Source organism: Aythya ferina, assembly GCF_964211825.1.
Source record: "Aythya ferina genome assembly, chromosome: 2".
In the NCBI taxonomy this organism is placed as follows: Eukaryota; Metazoa; Chordata; class Aves; order Anseriformes; family Anatidae; genus Aythya; species Aythya ferina.
The window spans coordinates 159,147,894-159,170,109 of NC_140297.1; the positions used below are offsets into that span (position 1 = coordinate 159,147,894).

Genomic DNA, 22,216 nt, shown 5'->3' on the forward strand with positions numbered 1-22,216 from the left:
CACTGTGGTTATTTCATTAGCTACCCTTTCATACCTACATGCACCAATATAAACCTGCTACGGAAATTCAATATATTAAGCAACCTCAAGCCCCGAACCAGAACAAATTAGAATATAAATGTACCCACATCTGTGCCTACTGCTTACAATTTTCTGCATAAATGCACCCAACAGCAGTTACAGTTGTGTGTTATAGTGGTCTTTTGGCCAGTTCTTTGTGATTCAGTGTCATTCATGTTTTTTCTGGTATAGTTTTCCATCAAATTCCTCAAATCAATCTACTTTCTTTTTGCTGCCTATCTCTGCCTCTCTCTGTCTCTCTGCTTATCTGTTCTTTGTGGCTTATAGGTCTGGGGATGGACCATTATTTTTTTAAGGGTCATGCACTTAATGCGTCTTAAGACCCACTTTATCTTTGGTTCAGCCATTGTCCTCACTGGATTTACACCATCCTTCCTGGAAGATATGAATCTATTGACACAAGAACTAACTTTCTCTGTGTCTCAAGGCTGAAAGTTGCTGTGGGCTACCTTAGTTACTTAGTCATTATTCTGCAAGGGAGTAATGGCTTATGTCACTGGAACTAACTAATTAAAAGACCAATCAATAGCCACTTAAAAGTGAGCTCAATGACCACTAAGACCACTAATAATGCTGTGTTGGTGTTCATGGGAGTGTCTTTTTTGCAGGGAGACTGAAAACAAAGCCATAAAAGTTAGGAAATGATCTGTAACGTTTCCTAATCCCTCTCCCAGACAGGGCAGAGCTGTAAAAACCCAAGTTCTGGTACTTCCAGACACCACCAAAGAGTAGCCAACCTGCTGTCCTTTGGCAGCGATGTTCCTGCCTACTCTGATACTAGGCACTGCATGTAGATCTGTAGGATGTTTTGCAGAGTCCTGCGCATGTTCTGAGCCAGATCTGATGTGGATGGAGGTCATGTACCTGTGCAAAGCACATAAACTAGTAAATTCTGTGAAGAAAATGGGCCAGTGACAAGCTCATGCGGCTTCTGGGCTCCCAAGTGAGAGCTGGCTTGTTGGGTTCACAGATAATCAGCTTCCAAAAATCATGTGGATGTGCCTTACCCTGATCCCTGAAGCACCCTATACTGGCAGCCCACAACAGCCTGTCTTTGTGGTTGATCCCATCCAGCAAAAGAGGGAGCAACCCATGTGAGCAAGACTCAGGGTTCAACCCAAAAAGGTTTTCAGCTCCAAAACAAAACCCAAGAGAAGAAATGTCTTAAAAATTAGTCAGCCTGTCCACCTCCCTTCAGGGCAGGTTGATGGGCTGACAAAGCACCCAAGCTCATGCTCAGCCTCAAGGACATGAACAGCAGATGCATGTGCATGTCCTTCATCATGGATTAAGCCACCAAAGAGCATCCCCTGGTACTGGCAGCTGCCATGTGGTGTCCCCACCAAGGTGAAGACCATCACAAAAGGGGCAGTGGAGGAAATGTCCTACCTATCCCTCACATTGCTGTAGGAAATAAGCTAAGCACAGTTCCCACAGCCCTACTTCTTGCCTTCTACTGTACAACCCTGCCACCTTTTTTGTTTTGGAGCAAAAAGGCCAGGAGGGAAACGAGCAATTCCTCAAAAAAAAAAAAAAAAGAAGGAGGTGGAGACTGGGAGAGCAGTACTGGCTTCTCCTCCATGGGTGCCAGATTTAGGCACCCTGAATCTGGCAAAACTTACACCAACACAGTTCCACCCTCTCCAGCAGCACCAACACATCTCTGAATTGTACATTTCCCCATTTCCCGCATCTGGAGTGATACAGATGAGAGAGTTTTATTCCTGCCTGTCTTTCATTTCTCTTTTCAAACTGGGTATGGTTGGTTGGTTCCCTTTCTTCTTCTTTCCTTTCTTCCTTTCTTTCCTTCTTTCTTTCATTCTTTCTTTTGGCTTCTCTTTCCCTTTCCTTTCTACGTTTGTGTTCATGAGCAAAGTGTTTTGTTTTGTTTCAGTCTTTTGGTTTTAATTGCAGTCAGATGGCAGTGCCCCTTTACGGCATGACGCTCAAATGTTCCAAGTGTGGAGTAGTTTCTTCCGCTGAAGTTTCGGCCACAGCCACCAGTAACGCCATGTTAGTTCCTCTAATTTCAACTTCTTTTCTTTCTTTCTTTCCACTTTCTTCTTTTTTTCTTTTGTTTTTAGTTATTATTATTTCCCTCTCTCATTTACCCCCTCCCTCACCAGCCCATTTGTTTTCTCTCCCATCTTCCTGCCCACCTCCCCACATCCCCACATCCCCACCTCTCCCTGACTTCATTGTGTGGGCCAAGAGTAGTGTAGGGCTCCTGCAGCGTCCTTGGGGCAAGAGCTGAGGGGCTGGTCCTGAAAAGCATTTAACAACATGCCTAGTTTTAAGCATGTGAGCAGCCCATGGAAGACATTTGCCTGAAGTTGGGTTTACGTTTAACGCCCCCGTTCAATTTAGGTCTTGAATTTGCAGACTTAAAGGTGTGGTTCCCATTAATTTTGGTGCTAGGCTGGGGCTTCAAACTCCAGTTTTGTCAAACACTTAAGCATGTGTTTGAGTTTTTTACTCCAATGAGTAAATATACACTGGGTATGATTTAAGTGAATTGGGAAACCACCTCTAAGTGTTTGATTTTTGTCCTCTTTTAAAGGACTAGAGTTAAGTTTAAAACCTCATAGGGCTGTGGTTCTGATTTGATAGGTGTTGACTGCCTCTTTTGGACCCCTAAAAGCACTTGGAATTAGTTCTCAAAATCTAAAAGCGTTTCATAGCTCTGAGTTACAAAAGTCAAATGCTGTTAAATCTCTTCTTAGATGTAACTGGAGTTAGTCAAAAAAAATTAAATTATGAAAATGTCAGAGCTTTGTTCTGCTGGAGAAATTGTTGCTATTTATATTGTTGGCTTTTCTCCCAAAGGTTAAGGTAGTAGGGAGAGTCACGAGGAAAGATTTGTCCTTCCTCCTTTCCTTTCTGAAATTTTATCTACATCCTTACTAGGTGATGCTATATTTTGATTTTGGTGGCTAAATTAATATATATAAAATGTTTGCTTTTGATGGATAAAGTAGTATCTATTAAATGTGTGAAATGGTCTCAGAGTTAGACATTTTCAATTTGTAAAACTTCTACCTGTAAATAATCTGACCAAAAATAGACAGTTGAGAGCCACCATTTCAAAACGTGGAAACGTAAAACAAAACCACCATTTATAGGAAATGCAGAAGAGGTTAGAAAAGAATGTATATTTCTGGAAAATGACCCACTGTTGTTAGAAAAAGAGAACATGCCATTACCTCTACTAAGAGCTAACAGTTTTTATTAGATGCAAAAAATAAACAAAATCTAATTTAGTTTTCACTACTGAACTTGTTTCCCTTTTGCAACTGTGCCGAGCTAAGATGCTGAGATGGCATCGGTCCAGGCACTCGTACCACGAGTCTGGAATTAGCAGGTCACTGCATTTCGCTTTCCTGTCGCTGCAGAGGAATGCTAACTGAGCAAAAACCTTACTATTAATAAAGTAGACCGTTAAATAGGAGAGGCTTTCAGTTCCTTGTAAATTCATTTCAAAAGTAAAGCAATCTCTAATCTTTCTTCCACGTTGTCTGACATTGCTCTGTCATAAGTCATCTCTTCTGATTCATCTTCAAATTAGAAAGAGGAGATATGAAATCCAGATCTGCTTATCCTGCTTTTCTAATTTAAGTGGTTTGATAGAAAGTAGAGAGCCCTTGTAAAAGGATGTATCTTTTGTTTTCCCAGCCGATAGAATACCTTAGACAGTTAATGCCAGTACTAGTTTTGCTGTGTATCCTGAAGTATCCTCTGCTCTTGTCCTTGCAAAAAGAGTGAATTATGCATGAATTAGTACACTCATCCCCTTCACTGACCTTTTTTGTTCCCTTCACTCGGAAGCTGAACTCTTTCTGGTTTTCTTCCTCCAAATTATTGTAAATGAGGTTGTCAGTAAGGCAAAGCCTTGACTGTGCCTCATGTCACTGCCACCATTCTGCTGGCCTTGATCCCGGACTCAGGCCAGCTTTACCATTGACTTTTGGAGTCTTGTAGTGTAAATCAGATGCTGTGAGGATTCCTGGCTCCTCTCTAGTGTTGAATTAGGCATAGCTGCTTGGCAGAGAGCAAGTGCATCAAGGATGTGCCTGTCTGGTTCCTTCTGGGGTTCCTCAGGCTCCCTCCAGTTCTCCTCCCATGGGTGTCAGAGGCTCATCTCTGAGCTAGGATTGTGTGAAAGAATACAACTTCCTGTCAAAAAAGTTTTGAGGAGCTCTTCTTGATAATACCTAAGAGAGAAGGGATCAGGGAAGGGGATGTGTAACTGAGGGAGAACATGGTAAATCACTGATGGGAGAGCAAGTAGTGATCGTGATAGAAGACAAAAAGTATGTACTGAAAATTAGGCAGTTTCTTGACTAGGGAGATGATAAAAAGGAAAGCTTTGGATGTCTATGACCTGTTAAGTGTAACCCAGACTTGACAGCTGTGGGTTAGAAAAAAGCCTTCCCTGTTGAATGCTCTGGATGAAATCTGGGTTATATATTGCCATTGGACGGCCTCTGTTCCCACATCTCTTTCCTTGCAATTGTTGCTTGTACAGTAGCCTCAGCCTGTCAAATACTACCTTATAATTCATTTGTCGTTGCTACCTGTGAAAAATTTTGATCTGAGACAGGAATATATCTCAAGGACATGTCATTTCTTGATATTGTTTTGAAAGGGGACAGCCACAGAAAATACTGGGGACTGTTATGGAAGGAAGAAAGAAAGGAGAGAAGGAAGGATAGAGAGGAAAGGAAGAATAGAGAGGGAAGGAAAGAAGGAGGGAGGGAGGGAGGGAGGGAGGGAGGGAGGGAGGGAGGGAGGGAGGGAGGGAGGGAGGGAGGGAGGGAGGGAGGGAGGGAGGGAGGGAAGGGAGGAAGGGAGGAAGGAAGGGAGGGAGGAAGGGAGGGAGGAAGGGAGGGAGGAAGGAAGAGAGGAAGGAAGAGAGGAAGGAAGGAAGGAAGGAAGGAAGGAAGGAAGGAAGGAAGGAAGGAAGGAAGGAAGGAAGGAAGGAAGGAAGGAAGGAAGGAAGGAAGGAAGGAAGGAAGGAAGGAAGGAAGGAAGGAGGGAAGGAAGGAGGGAAGGAAGGAGGGAAGGAAGGAGGGAAGGAAGGAAGGAAGGAAGGAAGGAAGGAAGGAAGGAAGGAAGGAAGGAGGGAAGGAAGGAGGGAAGGAAGGAAGGAGGGAAGGAAGGAAGGAAGGAAGGAAGGAAGGAAGGAAGGAAGGAAGGAAGGAAGGAAGGAAGGAAGGAAGGAAGGAAGGAAGGAAGGAAGGAAGGGACTTCTCATATATCACTCATTTTATGTCAACTGAGGCTCTTCTGTCAGAGGGATTAAGGAGTCCCTTGTGTTAAGGGATTTTTCTTGGCTCAGTCATTTCAGAAAGTCTTGGATGTCAGTTTTTTTGCCCAGTATTGTAGTCCAAGCACTAATGTGAATCACCCCTTCTGTGAGTGGCTGATTTTATGACTGTTCACCAGGAACAGTGTTGTTTGCATAGTTCAAGGAATTTGAAATTGGATTCTTAACCTGTGGACAATATTTAGCCCCTGCGGGTGCTTGGGAGGTCAAAAAACTATTTCCCTTACTGAGGGTGAATAATCAAGCAGTCTTCCCATATCTGTTTCATTTCCTGCTTAATTCAGAGGTGTTTGATCTCCTGTTCTCCTGGTCATATCATGCAGACTGCAGCAAGTGAGAGTAGAATCATTTTCTGGAGAAAATAGAAATGATGTCTTGTGTTTCTGTGCTCCCCATGCGTGGGATCAGTATGCACAGTGGCTCTTCTTTGCTAGGTAAAGATTTCCTGTCTTGACTATATAGACATTGAGTTAAAGGGAGCTTCTCTGAAACTGTCCCTAAAATTGGGGAAATGCTCAAGTTCTTGCTTCTAGAAATAACACAAGTTAGAGAAGGGTTAAAGCACAAGATTTACAGTCAAGTAAAACCTTGTATGGTGATTATCCTGTAACAGAGCAGCTGTGAGGCAGGAATTGTAGGTTTATCAGAGTAGTGGAGCCACCTTGTCTGCACAACATGCAGTGAGACATCCCTTACCTTGTGTGTTGAAGGCCAGAAACCATATTCCTTTTCAGAGCTCTTCTCCAAGAGCTGCTTTCTGAGTTCTAAAGTTATTTCTTCTGCTGCTGTTTCTTAAGCTTATTGTACTGGCAGCCCTGTCAGCCTTGAGTAATAAGAAAAATTGATTGCTTACGTCTTTAGAATGGCCCTTTACATCTTTGTTGGCATGTACCGTGTGTCCCCCTACACTTGCCTTTTGTCAGGGCACAGGCCTCTTAATCTTTTCTCATGTAGATATTTGTTTCCCAAATCCATTTTTGCTCTTTTCATTGCTATTCTCTAAGTTCCATCAGTATATCCTGCCTTTTTTATTATTATTATTTTTTTTTTTTTGCAAAGACAAAGACTCCCAAGGCTGACAGCTAGCTGAAGAACAAAACTACTGCCAGGTTTTGATATTTTTGACCAAAGACCATCATCTGCTTGCTGCCAGGGCTGGGTCTCCCATGAGGTTAAGTCTTTGCCTTGCTAGATAAAGCTGCGGATACTTTTAATGTGTGCCCATGTTGTCACGTGGCATAGTAATTTTACTTGGTTCAGTCCTGCTGAGTATTACTATCACGCCATGGTCATCATGCAATAAGTCAGCGTCATGCTCCCATACTACAATGTAATGATCTTCCCTTCATATTAGTTGTTCATTATGAGTGCTGTCATGTATGCAACAAATAAATCAGGATAAATCAATAGGAAAAATGCATCCTTCATCTGCCAGCCAACAGGATTAGTCTTTTGTCCCAAGCAATACAAATCGTGGATTCATTGATCATAGATAATCCATAATGAAGAGCTGTTAAGTCATCACAGTGTTGTTATATAACAAATCATCATTTTATTTCCCATCACATGGCACCGTAACGTGATGTTTCTTAGGTCCTATGAGATTTCCTGGTAGCTTTTAAGAATGCCTCCTACAAAATGGGCACACAGAAAAGTGGCTCAAGTGTGAATTCTTCTATGAATTCAGCTCACGGCAGGTAGAATTAAGGGCAATGTCACAGGAAAACCACTTATCTTTCCCTGAGTTTTCTTTTAAAATTTCGGTCTAGATATGATTTTTTTTTTAATGGAACTTTTTTTGAATTTAATATTTCAAAGGCTAAGCAGAGCTCTGAAAGTGAAATTAGAGTAAGTTATAGTCTTATGACCCATTGCCGTCTGCCTCCTGAGAAAAAAAGATTATGCATTAAATGTCAAGCAACATTTCCATAACATTTGTAAGGGATGAATATTGTTGAAAAGGCATCTGCAAGATGAATCACAAAGAAAGCAGAAAGTCAGGCCATACTCTTAGCTGCTGTAAGACATAATTCAGAATAATTTGGATTTACAGCAGCTGAATATTTGGCATAATACTATTTTAATCATCTGAGTTGGAAGTGTGATGTGGGCAGTGATGCTCTGAAATTTGTTTATGCTGGAAGCAATAGTGAAGTCCACCAGGATGTCTTGACTCAGAAGAGTTGAACAGTTTGTCCATGTTGAGAAACTCAGGACATGGGGCTAGGGAAGACTGAATCCAACATAAAGAAGCAGGAGCTCTGAAGGTTCCCCACATAGTTAGGGAATATTGCATTGGTGTTGTGGGTAGCAAATTCAGACTGATGCAGTGCCTGTTTAAAGCAGAGTGTCTGCATAATCCGTTGGAGCACGTTCTGAAGCTGATAGATTGAAGTGTTACCTGTCACTAGTGAAAATTAGAATTTACCTCGTCAGCAGCATCCTTTGCAAAGCAAAATCCACATCTAATCTTGAATCCAGATCCAAATCATTGTCAATATGATGTTGCAGTTCTTTTCAAGAATGGAAAACCCTATGCAAATTTAGATCTCTGGTTCAAACCAATACTTAGAGGTCAAATCCATTCTCAGATGTGGTTGACAGGTTTCCTATTTGCATTTTGGTAATAATAATGTACATATCTGTACGTATTAAGAGTGTGATGGGTGACCAGGTAGTTCCAGAAAAGCGAGTTCTTTGGTACAGACCTTCTCTATCAGCCTCTATTGACTGTCCTGATTTTGGGCAATCAAACTGCAGACTGCTGCTGGAAAGACTTCCTTTGCCAAGCCATGCATCGGGCATCTTGTGTTTGCTCATCCTTTTGTGGAAGACGCATCTAGAGCGGCACGTTATGGAGCAAACCTCAACTTTCCATTTGGCTTTTCTACACCTTCAATTTTTTTTACTGCACTTACTGTTTAGCCAGTTATATTAATGCACCATTGCAAATGATAGCACTGAAAGATTTCACTTATTTCAGTATAATGAGCCAGATATCAGGGAGCTGGGAGAGAAGTGGAATACAAACGTCTGTTTGGCAGTTTGGTTGAGGGTTGTCTTTGGCTGCTGGTTCTTTTCTTAATAGTGCTTTAAAATTATTGCCTTTGTTGGACATTAAAGTTGAGTTTATCCTACATAAAATTACAGCATATCTACATTATATCTGGCCCTTACCTTACAAGGAAGCCTCATAATGCTTAGTTTAGTTGAAAAGATTTTATGCCATTTAACGGCTCCCTGAGGGATATCACATTGATTAAAAACACCACCGAGAAACACATCTGAGTCTGAAAAGGTTGTAGAAATATTTGCAATCATAGTATCATTATGATTACAAAAATAACCCATCACTTCAGTATGTGGTCACTGCAGCAGAACTGATGTAACAGTCCTTGAAAAATTCTTTAGGGCGTTACGTCCTGATGTTCATACCCGTGTCCAGGCTCCAGCTTTCTTCAGGTAAAACTTTCACTGAGGTCTGAGAGTGGTACCTGTATAACCAGCAAGTAAACATAAAAGTCTTGATCATATATCAGAAAATGGTAAGCAAGTCCCATGCAAGTACTGTAAACCATGTGTCACAATATCTGTCTTGTAATTTATTGTGTTACCTGTTTATGTTTGTTAGTGAATAGCTTGAGGTTTTCTATTCAGAAAATCCTGAAGCTCAACTTGTTGCTCAGTCTGTGCATAGCTCTACTATTATTTGTTAGATAGAAGCTCACAAAGGAAATCTCCTGGTACTCTTGGTGCCAAATACATAGGACAACAGACAGCCTAAAATCTCCATTGCTGCTGAAATTGTTTGGGATGCTTTCAGTGAGAGAGCTGAAGGGCTGAATAGCCCATAGAAACAGAGCTACCTTCTAATTTCTAGAGCCATCAACCATAGAAAAGATGGAGGTTCATGCAACAGTACTAACACTGCAGGAAGTTTTTGGTCCTGTGAATTACTACGTGGCTTGAATCTTAAAGGAGTGTCTCAAGAATAAAGTTATTTGCAATACTTGTTAAAGATAGAAGCAACTGCAGTTCTTTTCAAAGCATTCAGATGGGCAGATCACACAAGAAAACTGAAATTTTTCTGTTCATAAAGATGATCAGAGTTACATATCAGCTCCTGTGATGCTTATTGTTGTGGAATTATAGGGACCATCAGCTACAGGGTAAGGGAGCAACAGCAAAAGGTCAGTCTTCACATCAGCTCTATGCTTGTCTGCTTTAGTCACTTGAAACCGTGACATGTCCCCACCTGTTGGTGTCTTCCATGTGCTCTGGAAGTCCAAGTGTCTGTAGCCTGAGTACTGACAGCCATTGTGACAAACCAGCCTCTGCTGCAACTGTTCCCCTTCCCTCTGGCAACCCACAGTGAATGTATTCTGTCTCCCCTCCTTGGGAAACGCCACCCTTGTGGTGTAGTGACGTAGAGTGGGAAGGGCGCGAAAGGGGGAGTGAGGTATCTGCTTCCTTCCTCCCCACCTCAAGTTTTATGCATGATTGCACCATCGGCTAGTAGTCCCTCCTGTAGAAACTGTGTGTCACCTGTTTTGGTAGCGTGAGTGTTGCAAAGCATCTTCCTGCTTCCCTGTGCCGGGGGCTCAGGAGACGTCTAGCCACAAGTATGCATGTGCTGGAGAAGTCTTCTGAAGCCCCATGGGATCAGGAGGCTGAATTAGCATCCCATGTGGGAGCAGGGGAGGCTGAAGTGGAGCTCAATTCTCTTTTCCTCTCCCTTAACAGGGCATCCCTTTGGAGCTCCTGCGTGGTCCTGCCTCTCCTGGCTCTCACCTGGATGTCTGCAGTTCTGGCAATCACAGATCGGCGGTCGGCGCTCTTCCAGATCCTTTTTGCTGTCTTTGACTCATTGGAGGGCTTTGTCATCGTGATGGTTCATTGTATCCTTAGGAGGGAGGTGAGCAGAATGACTCGTTCTCTTTCATATAACCAACAAAGTTCCTACAGAAAATGTCTGAAAAATGCCCACTCAGCCTGGTAGCTTTTCTAATCCTATGAGCTTTTGCCTTCATGTAGGCAGTGGCCAAACAAATGACCATGACATTATCAGTCAGAAGATGGGAGGCAAGAAAGAATGAATCAGTGGTTGTTATGCCAAGTGTCCTGTAGAGTAGAATTTGGGGGACACTCTTAGATTCACTTTTTTCTAGCTCAAATGCCAGGTTTTGCTTGCTAAACACCAAAAATCTCTTTAATGTTTTCATAAATGACTTGGATAAAGGAGTGAAAGTTGTTCTGAGTAAGTTTGAAGATGATAATAAACTAGGAGGTGCTGTTGATTCCCTTGAAGGTATAGAGGCCTTGCAAAGAGATTATGACAAATTAGAGCTGGGCAATCACCAACAAGATAAAGTTTAACAAGAGCAAGTTCTGGATTCTGCACCTGGGAAGGGGCAACCCTGGTTATATGTTCAAACTGGGTGATGAGAGGCTGAAGAGCAACCCCAAAGAGAGGGATTTGGGGGGTTTGGTTTGTGGCAAGCTGAATCTTATGAATCTTATCTTGATGAATCTTATCTTGATGAATCTTATCTTACATAAAGCTATTAGAGAGTGTCCAAAGGAGGGCTACAAAGATGGTGAAGAGTCTGGAGGGGAAGACGTATGAGGAGCAGCTGAGGTGCCTTGGTTTGTTCAGCCTAGGGCAGAGCAGGCCAAGGGGAGGCCTCATGGCAGCCTGCAGCTCCCTCATGAGGGGAGTGGATGGGCAGGTGCTGAGCTCTGCTCTCTGGGGACAGCGACAGGACCCGAGGGAACGGCATGGAGCTGGGACAGGGGAGGGTCAGGCTGGGGGTTAGGGAAAGGTTCTGCACCCAGAGGTGGTCGGGCAGTGGGACAGGCTGCCCAGGGCTGTGGTCATGGCACTGAGCTGCTGGACTTCAAGGAATGTTTGGACAACGCTCTCAGACATATGGTCTGATTTTTGGGTGGTCCTGTGTAGAACCAGGACTCAGTGGTCCTTGTGGGTCCCTTTCAACTCAGAATATTCTATGATTCTGTGAAAATTAATATTTCCAGGCTGTTTACACCTCTCCCTCCCCAATATGGACTATTAAGAAAACCAATTTTGCTTATTTGATTTTGAGAGGGGCAACCTGCACCAAGGTTTACGGCATGATTGTATGTTGGCATTAGCACATAGACATTTGAGCTAGAAAGTAATGTTAGCGGTAATCAAGTGAGGAAATTGAGTAAATTCTCTCCAGCCTCCCTGTGGAGATTTAAAATGGTAAATTATATAAAGGAAGAAAAGGAAAAATCTTTTATGTTTCTTTTATTCTTTTCATCCTACTGAGCGGATAGACTATTAATAACAGAGACAGGAAGCCCTTTTTTTCAGTATTCATTTTATCTTCTTACAGCTCCTTTAAATTAAGTAAAACAGATTAATTCCTTATGTCAGGCCAATGAAATCAATGGAATTACAACACTGGCTTGGCTGAGACTCCTTCTTCTAATTGCATTATGAATATGGGCCTGCATTTAGCTCCCATTGCAGTCACTGGCATTATTTTTTTCCATTGATTTCAGTGAGTTTTGGATCAGATATATAGTACAGCTGGTGGTGGATCATAACCAAAAATTGTAGACACTAATATAACGATTTATGCAATAGCATCCATCATAAAAAATATTGTTATCTACCAAGTGCTATATTTTCATTTGTTGTTGTTTTTAGCAGAATTTAATACATTTGGTTCTTCTGTCTGTTTCTGACTTGTGCAAATCCATTTGCTCCTGCAGGTCCAGGATGCTGTGAAGTGCCGAGTCGTAGATCGTCAGGAAGAGGGCAATGGAGACTCTGGGGGGTCATTTCAGAATGGACATGCTCAACTAATGGTAGGGAAAACTACCATCTAGTCTGTTACTAAGGGACCTATGGGTGTCTTTTACATGTAACTGATAAACAGAGGGCTCTGTCCATCATATATTTTGCAATCATCACTCCTTTTTCCTTTAAACCTGCGCTTGAACAATCATAGTGTAGGCTCTTTCACACAAGGCTTGTTTCTTTTCATTGTAACATTCAGGGGCTCCAGCTTACTGGGTTTTGCAGACATCCTGGGGAGATCTTTCCTTTCCCAGAAAACAAAAAAGGCAAATATATCTCCTAAGTCTCCCAGACCTTTTCATCTTCATCATACTGCCTCATCCTAGCTGGAGCTAGGAGGCAATTTTTTTTAATACTGATTTAATCACAGTGTGTTGGATCATAGTCATTATTATAAAGATACTGTCTCAAGCACACTTGTTTACATTGCTTCACTGGGAATATAGTTTAAGTACTGTAAACCCTGCTCTTGTTGTGTAAATCCTTTACAAACAATCTAGATAAGACAGTAGGATAAACGATGGGGAATTGTCTTGCATTTGCTCTGGTGTTGTGATGTGTATGACATAGGAGGCATTTAATTTCTGAAACTGGAGTAACAACATCAGGACAATCACTTATAAGATTCAAGCAAGTTCTTAAAACATCTATTTAATATTAGACCTATATCACGACCTCAGGAATTTTTGCCAGTCACTCCTGTGCTAAGCCAGGTAGATTGCGCTTGGGTGCCAGGTCTCATTTCAGTCCAAAGCACAATCTTGAAGTCAAGACATCAAGGCATATGCTATTCTACCACATCTCATATTTAAAAACAGGTGCCTCATTTCTAATTTAAATACGTATTCTTCTAATTTTCACACATTTATTCTGACTACGCTTATTTACGTGTAATTACAAAGGCCCTTGTGTGCCTCATACTTCAGCTCCTTAAATAACAGACAATAATCATATCCAGTCCCAGTCTTCCTTGCAGTAAGTTAACACACTATTTTATTCTCTTTCTGTAAGACATTTGCCGTCAAATTATTTCTGTAACACTTTTCCACATGTCCTTCAAACTCTCAGTATCCTTTCAGATTGTGGACACTATATTTGCTATTCTATTGTTAGCATCCCAAGAGCTATATTCTGAAGTGTCAGATTTTTCTCCCTCTGTATACCTCTGCTTTCATTTATTATCAACCATCTTGCAAAATTCTGTCAGCTACAAGTTTTTAGCTATGAGATTACATTTACTTCTGAACTGTTGATAGACGTGTTGAGAAGTAGAGAGCTTACAATCAGTTTCTTTACATCCAAGCACAAAGAGCTCCCAAATTCAGACATGAATGATGACTCCTTGCTGATATTTTAGAGGGGTACAATGTTATTTTATAGTCACTGAATTGTGCTGTAACCAAAGAAATCAAAGTCTTTGAAGGACAGGATTTTTGTTGTTACCTTTTCCACTAATCTCAAAATCTTCTCGATGTATTAAAAGAAGCTTAGCTGAGCAAACTGTTTTCCACAAAATCTTGTTGACATTTATTAAATATAAACCTATCATTTGTTTATTTATTTATTGATGGAACTAGCACAGGTTGTTCAATTGCATTTTTTCCTGAAACTCCTATCATCAAAATGTGATTACATTTTTCTTTGTCATCACACTTGCCCATTTTAACATGAACCTGATATTATTTCTCTTCTATTCCTTTCAAATTTATTTGACATTCTAAACAATTTGCTAGTAAATTAGCATAAGTAAGGTTAACATAATTACTCATAATTCCAAAAACTCTTGGTTATCAACCTGCTAATACTAAAGTGTTTATCCCAGGGCAATGGGGATGTTATTTTACACACTCTTCTTAGTATGAAATTGGAATGCATTTCAGCACATTAGTACAATTATTTTAAATGCCTTCTTTCTGAAATGATACTAGAAATAATTAGTGAACTCTTCTACCTTTTGCTATTCTGTGGTCTTCCCAGCACACAAAATTCTTTAAAGTGTTATCTACTATAAGCTTTCAAAAAGGAGTTAATTCATACTGAGAGAAAGAAAGAGTTTCATTTGCCTGTACAGACCACAACCAAAGTTAATCAGCCTTTGTTCCTAGAGGGACCGTTAATTTTATATTTTAAGATATTTCAGAGTTTCAGAAGATATTTAAGAGTTTAAGAAGCAGAGACATGTTTCCATTTCATGTGATTTTGTGATAAATCACAAGAAATTACAGTAAGTATGGAGCACTATCAGCAGCATCTGTAGACCTTTTTAACTGGTGGAGGAGAATCCACTTGGACTAAATGTGGGAGATAAGTCCAAGGCAGATCAGGCCAGAAATCTGTCCCCAGTTTATTTGAAATATGCGTAAACATCTTCCAGGGAGATATATGAATTTGGCAGCTCAGGAATTAGCTTTTGGATGATCAGAAGAATTCAGCTGGAATGCAGTGTTACAGTGCCTGAGGTTCAAGACCCACAGGTGGAAAAAAAGTAGTCTGTTTGACATGTTTCAAAAACTAACTGAAATGTCTCTCCTCCGCTTTTCTGGCAGTGATCATGTCTGGCTCATGAATTAAAACGTTTTTTGCATTTTCCAGATGCCTTTCTTTTCCCCATTACCTCCTTTTGACCACGTCTTCTGTGTTCTCTGTCTTTCAGACCGATTTTGAGAAGGACGTGGATATGGCTTGTAGATCAGGTGAGCACATCACAGGTGAGAATCAACAAGTGACCTGGTTTGGGGATTGAACTAGGCCATTTTTTTTCCCTTTCTACTTTATTTGTGTATGTCGTAGTGGCTTGCATGTGCGTGTGTGGGCTGCCCTTACTCTCAACCCTGGCCAAAAGAAAGCAGCTCCCCTAATTCTCCCCTATGCTTGGCTTAACCTATTCCCCTCCAGCTCTCTTGGTCTTCTAGCTAAGGTCAAACCTTGCTCTGAAGTATTATATCTTACCTATGGTCCCTGTGACACAGTGCAGAGAAGAGAATCAAGGAAGAAGAGATTGGTTGCATCTCTTCCTGCTGTGATCCTTCTTTGCTGTAGTAAGCCCTGTCCAAAGCCAGCCTCAGACAGCTGTGTGCTCAGGAGGTGTCTTTAAGCAGGTCTGGACTTTGGAGAGCCTTCCCAACATACTCCCCGGCCCCATGCACATCTCTGGTGCAGTAGTAAGCTGCTTGTTCATATGGAGGCGGGTCAGGTCTTTCTTTGCTTCCACTTTTCTCCTGTGTGTTCAGTCACACAAGCTCTTTCTGACTTCTTATGCATGGGCCAACTGTCCCTGTCCCATTAAGTCCCTTTTCTCCCATGCCCCTGAGGGTGTCTGCATCTTCTAAAGTCTCCTTTGCTGCCTGTTTGTCTCTGCAGGTTTTGTCTTTTCCTGATCTTGGCATGCCTGACCATTTGGCTGGGATTTATTGTTTGATTTTTTCCCTTTTTGTAGATATTTAGGTTTTCATTTACCTTCCCACACTTGTCCCCTTCCCCAAGCAAGAGAAATGCCAGCTCGCTTGGCACTTGCATATAATTCACATCTTCCAAACCAGGATCTCTCCAAGCCAAGGACAGTAAATACTATGTGTGCAGTTCCCATCATGGGAAAATTTCTCTCTCTTTCTCTGTATTACTCTTTCTCATTCTCTTTCCTTCTCATTCTCTCATTTTCTCCCTCACTCTTTACATCTGTCTACCTGTCCCTTCCATTTATCTTTATCTAATCTATCATTTCTTTATCTGCTTCTAATGTGTTTATCTATCTTGCATCTCTCTCTCTCTCTATCTTGCAATCACTTATTTATCACTGTCCTCAGCTGTCTGTCTTGCTGTACCTGTTGTTTATGTATTTCTATCTCTGTCAACATTTATCTCTGTCGCTGTGTTTCTGTGTAGTGTCTATCACTGTCACTATCATTTATCTATCTAATATCTATCTATATCTTATCTGTCTTCTTCAGTCCTTCTCTCTGCCTCACTCCCTCTCCTTACGCCTATCACAGCCACAGTATATTTATCTCACTTATCCCTGTGATATCTTATTTCATGGTCTCTTTCTGTCCATTTATCTCTTTTCAGGGTCGCTCCATTTTTTTTCTCTCTGTTTCTCTGTCTCATACTCTATAATTGTATTTCTCGCTGACTCCATCATCTCGTTTGTCTTTCTCCTTCCTTTCTGACACTGAAGACCTCAGTTCAAAAATACCATCTGCAAAAGACATGCACGTGAGACCAGGTCTGACTTGAATGCATGCTCAGCAAACATGCATACCCAACCGGCTACGTAGCCAGCAGCCCACTTTGTGCTGACAGCCAAGGCAGACCCAAGACTTCTGCAATCAGGAGCTGTTCTGTATCTATCACCAAGTTTCTTGCTTCTAAATTGAGTTTTCCAAAGGAAAGGCAGAAGACCCTGGATCAGCAGCTCTTTAACAGCCTAGCCCTCCCATCCTTAGTTTGCTCCTTTACAACTTATTTTTTGTTTGTTGCTGTCTGCCTGAGGAGATAAACATCCCCTGGTAAAGTGCCATTAGTCTGCACCAAGCTAATTAATAATAGTCACCATTTTGGAGACCTTTCTGTACAGTATATCAGTGGTCTTCCTATGCATTCTGCTTTTTTGAATAATAATAAAAAAAATTATCCATTGTTTCCTGGCCATGACTTGTCCTGGAAGCACCAGCTCTCGTGCTATGAAAGTTTGGAGATACACCTGATACTGCTCATAACATGGATCCACTAGTAGGATTTGGTCTCTAGCCCAATGTTGAAGGTTCACTGCTTCATGCTTGGAGATAGGTAAGAGCAAACCTCTCCAAACCTGCTTCGTGCAGCTGATGTGAGCAAGGAGAGTCTAAATCACTGAACCTTACTGACACATCCTAGCTAAAGGCCTGATTTCAGTAACACCTTCCTGCACCCTATGGTATGAATACATTATAATTCTCTAATTTGTCCTAGTGTGCCCTCTAGCCATGTCAAGATAACCGTGGCTGCCATAGGTATGCCCTGTGTGTGTAGATTTTGAAGCTTTTTAAAAGTTCCTGTATTCCACTTGGTCTTTTCCTCAACCTGCCTTGCCTGCTCTGTAATTTTTGAGGGCTTCTGTGCTCCTCCAGCATCCACCAGCATAAGCTGGCAGAAAAATAGGTATGACCCCAGTCCCATGGGATTCCTCTGCTGTGTGTCAGGTCACCCCAAAGACCTTTGTCTCTGCTCCACAAGAAAAAAAAATTGTAAAAGGTCCTTTTTTTTTTTTTTTTTTCTTTTTTTTTTTTTTATGAGATGGGAGAAAGGGGAACACAAATTTATATCTCCTTTCCTGTGCTGAAACGCTGGGTAAGTATCCTTCAGTGCCACGCCACTTTGTCCCTGTCCCATAGTCAGTGTTTTCTATCCCCTGCAGACATCAAGGCTGATGCCATAATCTTCTTAAGGTCTTTGCTGCAGCCTCAAATCAACCGAGCAATAGGTCCTTGTGCCCATAATGAAGCAATTGTTTTGTTGTAGACTGTGTGGTGTGGGAATGAGTGTCTGTGTGTCCTGTATATAGCTCCTAATCGGCATGTTCACCTTATCCTCAGATTAAAGCATTCCCCTCCTCTTTAGGAATATTCATGGAACTCCGTTTTGTCCCCTATGCAAATTGAGAAATACTAAATGATTATCTCTCACTAAGGCTTGGCATGATTATTGGAACATAAGCTTTATGGAGAGCTTGTCAGAAATTGATAAGAAAATATGATGTGTTTTAAAATACCAAATCCTGAAACCATCCGTTGGAAAAGATCAACCTGAAGTAGTTTAGCAAATTTTTAAAATAATAATATATATTAAGAAAAAAAAAAAAAAAGAGCTGTAGATAATGTTGCATTTCAACTATTTTCTAATTCAAAACCATTTTTTTTTCATGAAATCAAGCTTCTACATGAAACAATCTGCTCAGCCATAGGCTAGTAACGTGTTATGTATATGCTACATGTGCTAAATAACTATATACATGTAATTGCTTTTTGAGATAGTGTTATCAGTATGATTATATGTGCTGGTGTACTTTGGAGTTTAGGCCATGACTGGGTTGGGAAATTCTCAGCACAGAGAATTCTCTTAAAATGAGGGATCTTTTTTCCTGCCTAGTTTTAGTTTCGCCTTCAGCATCCTGGACTAAAAGAAAAAACAACAACAGCAACAAAGAACAGTATTAAATTGTTTGGCCTTTGTAGTCTGTTTCTGAGAGGTCCAAGGGAACATGCTAGCATGGTGTGACTGTGGTTGGTGTATTGATGTGTTAAAAAAAAAGGCTAAGGTGAGGTGCTAAGGATATTTGTCTGTCTCCCTAGTGCTGAATAAAGACATCACCGCCTGCAGGACCTCAACCATCACAGGAACGCTGAAGCGCCCATCACTACAGGATGAGGAGAAATTGAAACTCAATCACCAGAAGGGGTCCTCAAACTTTAACAGTCTTCCAGCCAACGTCTCCAAGATGCATCTGCAGGGCTCCCCGCACTACCTGGGGGCCATCAACCTGAACGAGTTCAGCAATCACAGTCTCACCCTGAAGAAGGACAAGAACCAGCCGCCCAAATCTATCTACATCTGTGATGGGGACATCTTCAAGAAGTTGGACTCAGAACTCTCCCGGGCCCAAGAACAAACGCTGGACACCAGCTATGTCATTCTGCCTACCAACACGTCTACCTTACGGGCCAAACCACCCAAGGACGAGAGCAAATACAGCATCAATATTGACCAGATGCCCCAGACAAGGCTGATCCACCTCAGTATGGCTACTGACCCAGGTTTTGTCGTCAAGAGTCCTCCACGGGAGCCTGTGACCATGACTTGCAGTGAGGTGCAGGGTTCCTCCATGATACAACAGCAGCAGCAGCTGCCCCCACAGAATATCTCCAACGAGTCACAGATTCCCAACAGCCTGTGTGACACAGGAGACTCAGGGAACTCAGGTGTGGTGTCCAAGAGTGAGACCGTCTCCACCCTCTCCATGAGCTCCTTGGAGGTGAGCATATCAATCCCTGTGTTGTTCCCAGCCAATGGTGATGCCATGTCCTTAATGTTGGCCACATCAGATGTTTCAAGAGAGGAGTCCCAGGGCAAATGCAGTCCCCTTTTTAGTTCCAGTATTACATTACTCTGAGGGAACCCCAGAAGGTGATATCATTTTGTAATTTAATTTTTAAAATCCCTCATTGCTTACAAAGCCACTGTCTTTTGCCCTACAGGCAATGCAAAGTCAAATCAAAACTTTAGCTTGTCAAAAACGGTTAAGTTTAATGCAAGGCACATGGCTTGCATTACCTTTTCTCCTTCTATCCTCTTCCTCTGCTTCCCATTTTAGTGGCTGCAGTCATGATACAGTTTGAGAAAATCCTCGTGGTTGCAAATGTAAAATGTCCTTAAGGCATGCCCCACAAATCTCTTAGCACCAAAGAGATGTCGGGGGTTTTACATAAGTTACCCCTCCTTCTGACCCGTGGTAACTCAGGACATAAATTAGCAGTTCCCCCTAGTCTGTACCTCTTACACTGATGTCTGTCTGTCTCAGCTTTTGTACTTCTCACCACTTGAACCTTTTTTTGCATGTTATTAGAGAGCAAGTCTTGGCCACTGCTGCCCAAATTTCAGTCTCTACTGACTGATGGTCAAAAGCTCTACTAGATCAGATGGCTGAGCATCTCTGTTTGCTTCCCATTCTATGAATCACCTGCAATTACCTAATTCAGAGGCTTGAATTAGCCAAAAATCTATGCTCAGCCCTCCTTGGGGCTCTGTGGTTTTGTGAGGGATCCCTCTAATGGCACTTCACATCAGGAACAGACAGAGAAACATATGTGGTGGAAAAAGGAAAAAGAGAAAGAACCTCTCTGTTTTATCTACTGTGTGGTTCAGTCTGTGCCCAGCATTATCAATCCCTTACTAACCATCGCACACCTCTCTTTTTCTTTTGAATCCCCAGAGACGGAAATCCCGGTATGCAGAGCTAGATTTTGAGGTGAGTACATCCTTTTCTGAGTGTGTTCCTTGATGGGTAGTGTAAGAAAGAGAAATGCCTTTTTTTTTTTTTTTTTCCTGACATCTTTGCAGAAGTACAGACTTTGCCAAAGAGTTGCTTCAGGGGGTTGAAAATGGCGGGTTGAAAGAGCTGTGCTGGCTGCCTAGTAAGGCTTACCCTGTGCAGCTAAACCAAAGGGTGATTTATATTGGTTCGTGCTTAAATTATGGAGCAGCTGCTTCTTTGTAAACATTTGTAAATCAAGATCCTGTGTCAGGGTGCACAAGGCCTGTAGCATCTCTTCCATGAACAAACCGCTTGTGGAAAGCTGATAAGGTGCTACAGGTGGCTGTGCCACGTTCCCGTTTGGGAAGCACAAGTACATCTTTTGCTTAGTGACCTAAAATGCCTTGTCTTTTGTGCCAAAGCTCTGCTGCTTAACAGAAAGGCAGGTAATGTGTTCGCATTGTCACAACACCTCATAAAACCTGGTCTTTCACACCTATTAATGAACCTCACAGAATCTGCCTGGGAGGAACAAGTATCTGTATTGTACATAGGGACGTGTCTGACCTCATATCTGAGGCACAAAGTGGAAAGCTTTGAAAGAGCCAGTGCTCCACAAAGGGTCTTGTGGCTACTGGGAGCTGTTGAACACCTCCTAAGTCAGATCATGGCATCTGTGACTGCAGAGCCATGCTTTCCCTTCAAAGCTGCTGTCTTATTCCAAAATAAGCTACATTAAGGGACCATGAGGAGTTGCCTCTAATGTTGGAACCACTTCAGAGCCCAGGGCTGTGAGTTTGGTGTGAAACTGAGGCACAGTGAGTACATCTGAGCTGATTCTTCATATTGGTCACAAACCACATAAGCCACCAATTATTGAGCACTTGACAAAGCACAAGCAAACAACCTTCACTGTGCTCTTACATGCAAAGGGAAACCCTTCTAAAACTTGGTCTTACATCTCCTTCTGAGCAGTTGAAGGTAGAAGTGAGATGCAGAACGATGAAAATACAATGAAAAAGCAAATTGCAAAGTAGTTTCTGTTATAACTTCTTTGGCCTAAATCCTACACATTCAGATAAGCTCTGAATATATTTGCCAAGGAGGCATGCTCTGAACAGAGTGGGGGCATGGCATCAGTGATCAGTTAAGAAAGGTCAGCAAAACTTCCTTGATCAAGCTGGTAGACCAGTGCCAGTCAAGCACAAATTTTGCAGCATAGCCAGTTGGCAGGCACAGGTTTGGGGCAACCATAAGGTCAAAAATTGTCCCATCTTATCCTGAAATTAAAGGCAGCATTACACGGAGTCCTCAGTGAAGTTTGAAGCTTTTTTAGGCAGGACAGATTTCACCTACAGGGAGACAGATTTAGGTTTTAGTAATACATGTAACTTTGGGGGGAAGAAATTATGGTTTTGTACAGCTGGATAAGATTTGCTGACGTGTGGCCCTTGTGTTTCCTTCAGAAAATCATGCACACAAGAAAACGTCACCAAGACATGTTCCAAGACCTGAACAGAAAACTCCAGCACGCAGAGAAGGAGAAGGAGTCTCCAACAACGGACAGCAAGGTTAGTCACATACATACCCAGCACCATCACCTCCTGGAGCCATCTAGTGCCAGCAGGAGCACAGGAAAGTTTGGGAGCCCTCACTCAATGTCTTACCTTGAGCTTATGTCCGTGCACATTGCAACAATGACACATGCTCTACACAGTACTCAGAGAGCCACAAAGGCACCACTAGCTTCTCTGCAGAGTGGGCAGCAACCCAGATGGAGAAAGTCTGTCCTTGTGTCCATTCACATATGGGGTCTGTGTTTCCTTGTCTTTGTCTGCTCCCCATGTTTGTGTCTGTCCTTTGCCACACGCCTCCACTCACAGCTAGGAACTGGAAAACAGAACAGCCTTGGAGAAATTGAGGTGGAAAGAGGAAAGGGCAAAATGCAGGGGTA

General features: G+C 42.1%; 1 protein-coding gene across 14 annotated transcripts in view; it reads left to right on the forward strand.

The window, feature by feature from the left end:
• The window catches only part of ADGRB1 (adhesion G protein-coupled receptor B1), a 260,069-nt gene that overhangs the window by 224,165 nt on the left and 13,688 nt on the right, over window positions 1-22,216 (forward strand). For 8 of the 14 annotated variants that reach the window (XM_084509051.1, XM_084509056.1, XM_084509057.1 and 5 more), the window contains 7 exons: window positions 1,996-2,094; window positions 10,151-10,322; window positions 12,170-12,265; window positions 14,911-14,965; window positions 18,584-19,263; window positions 20,221-20,256; window positions 21,729-21,833. In XM_084509051.1, the coding sequence (XP_084365177.1) occupies window positions 1,996-2,094; window positions 10,151-10,322; window positions 12,170-12,265; window positions 14,911-14,965; window positions 18,584-19,263; window positions 20,221-20,256; window positions 21,729-21,833 (1,243 nt within the window). The remainder of the gene's footprint in view (window positions 1-1,995; window positions 2,095-10,150; window positions 10,323-12,169; window positions 12,266-14,910; window positions 14,966-18,583; window positions 19,264-20,220; window positions 20,257-21,728; window positions 21,834-22,216) is intronic. The other 6 variants (XM_084509048.1, XM_084509045.1, XM_084509047.1 and 3 more) reach the window with 3 other exon arrangements.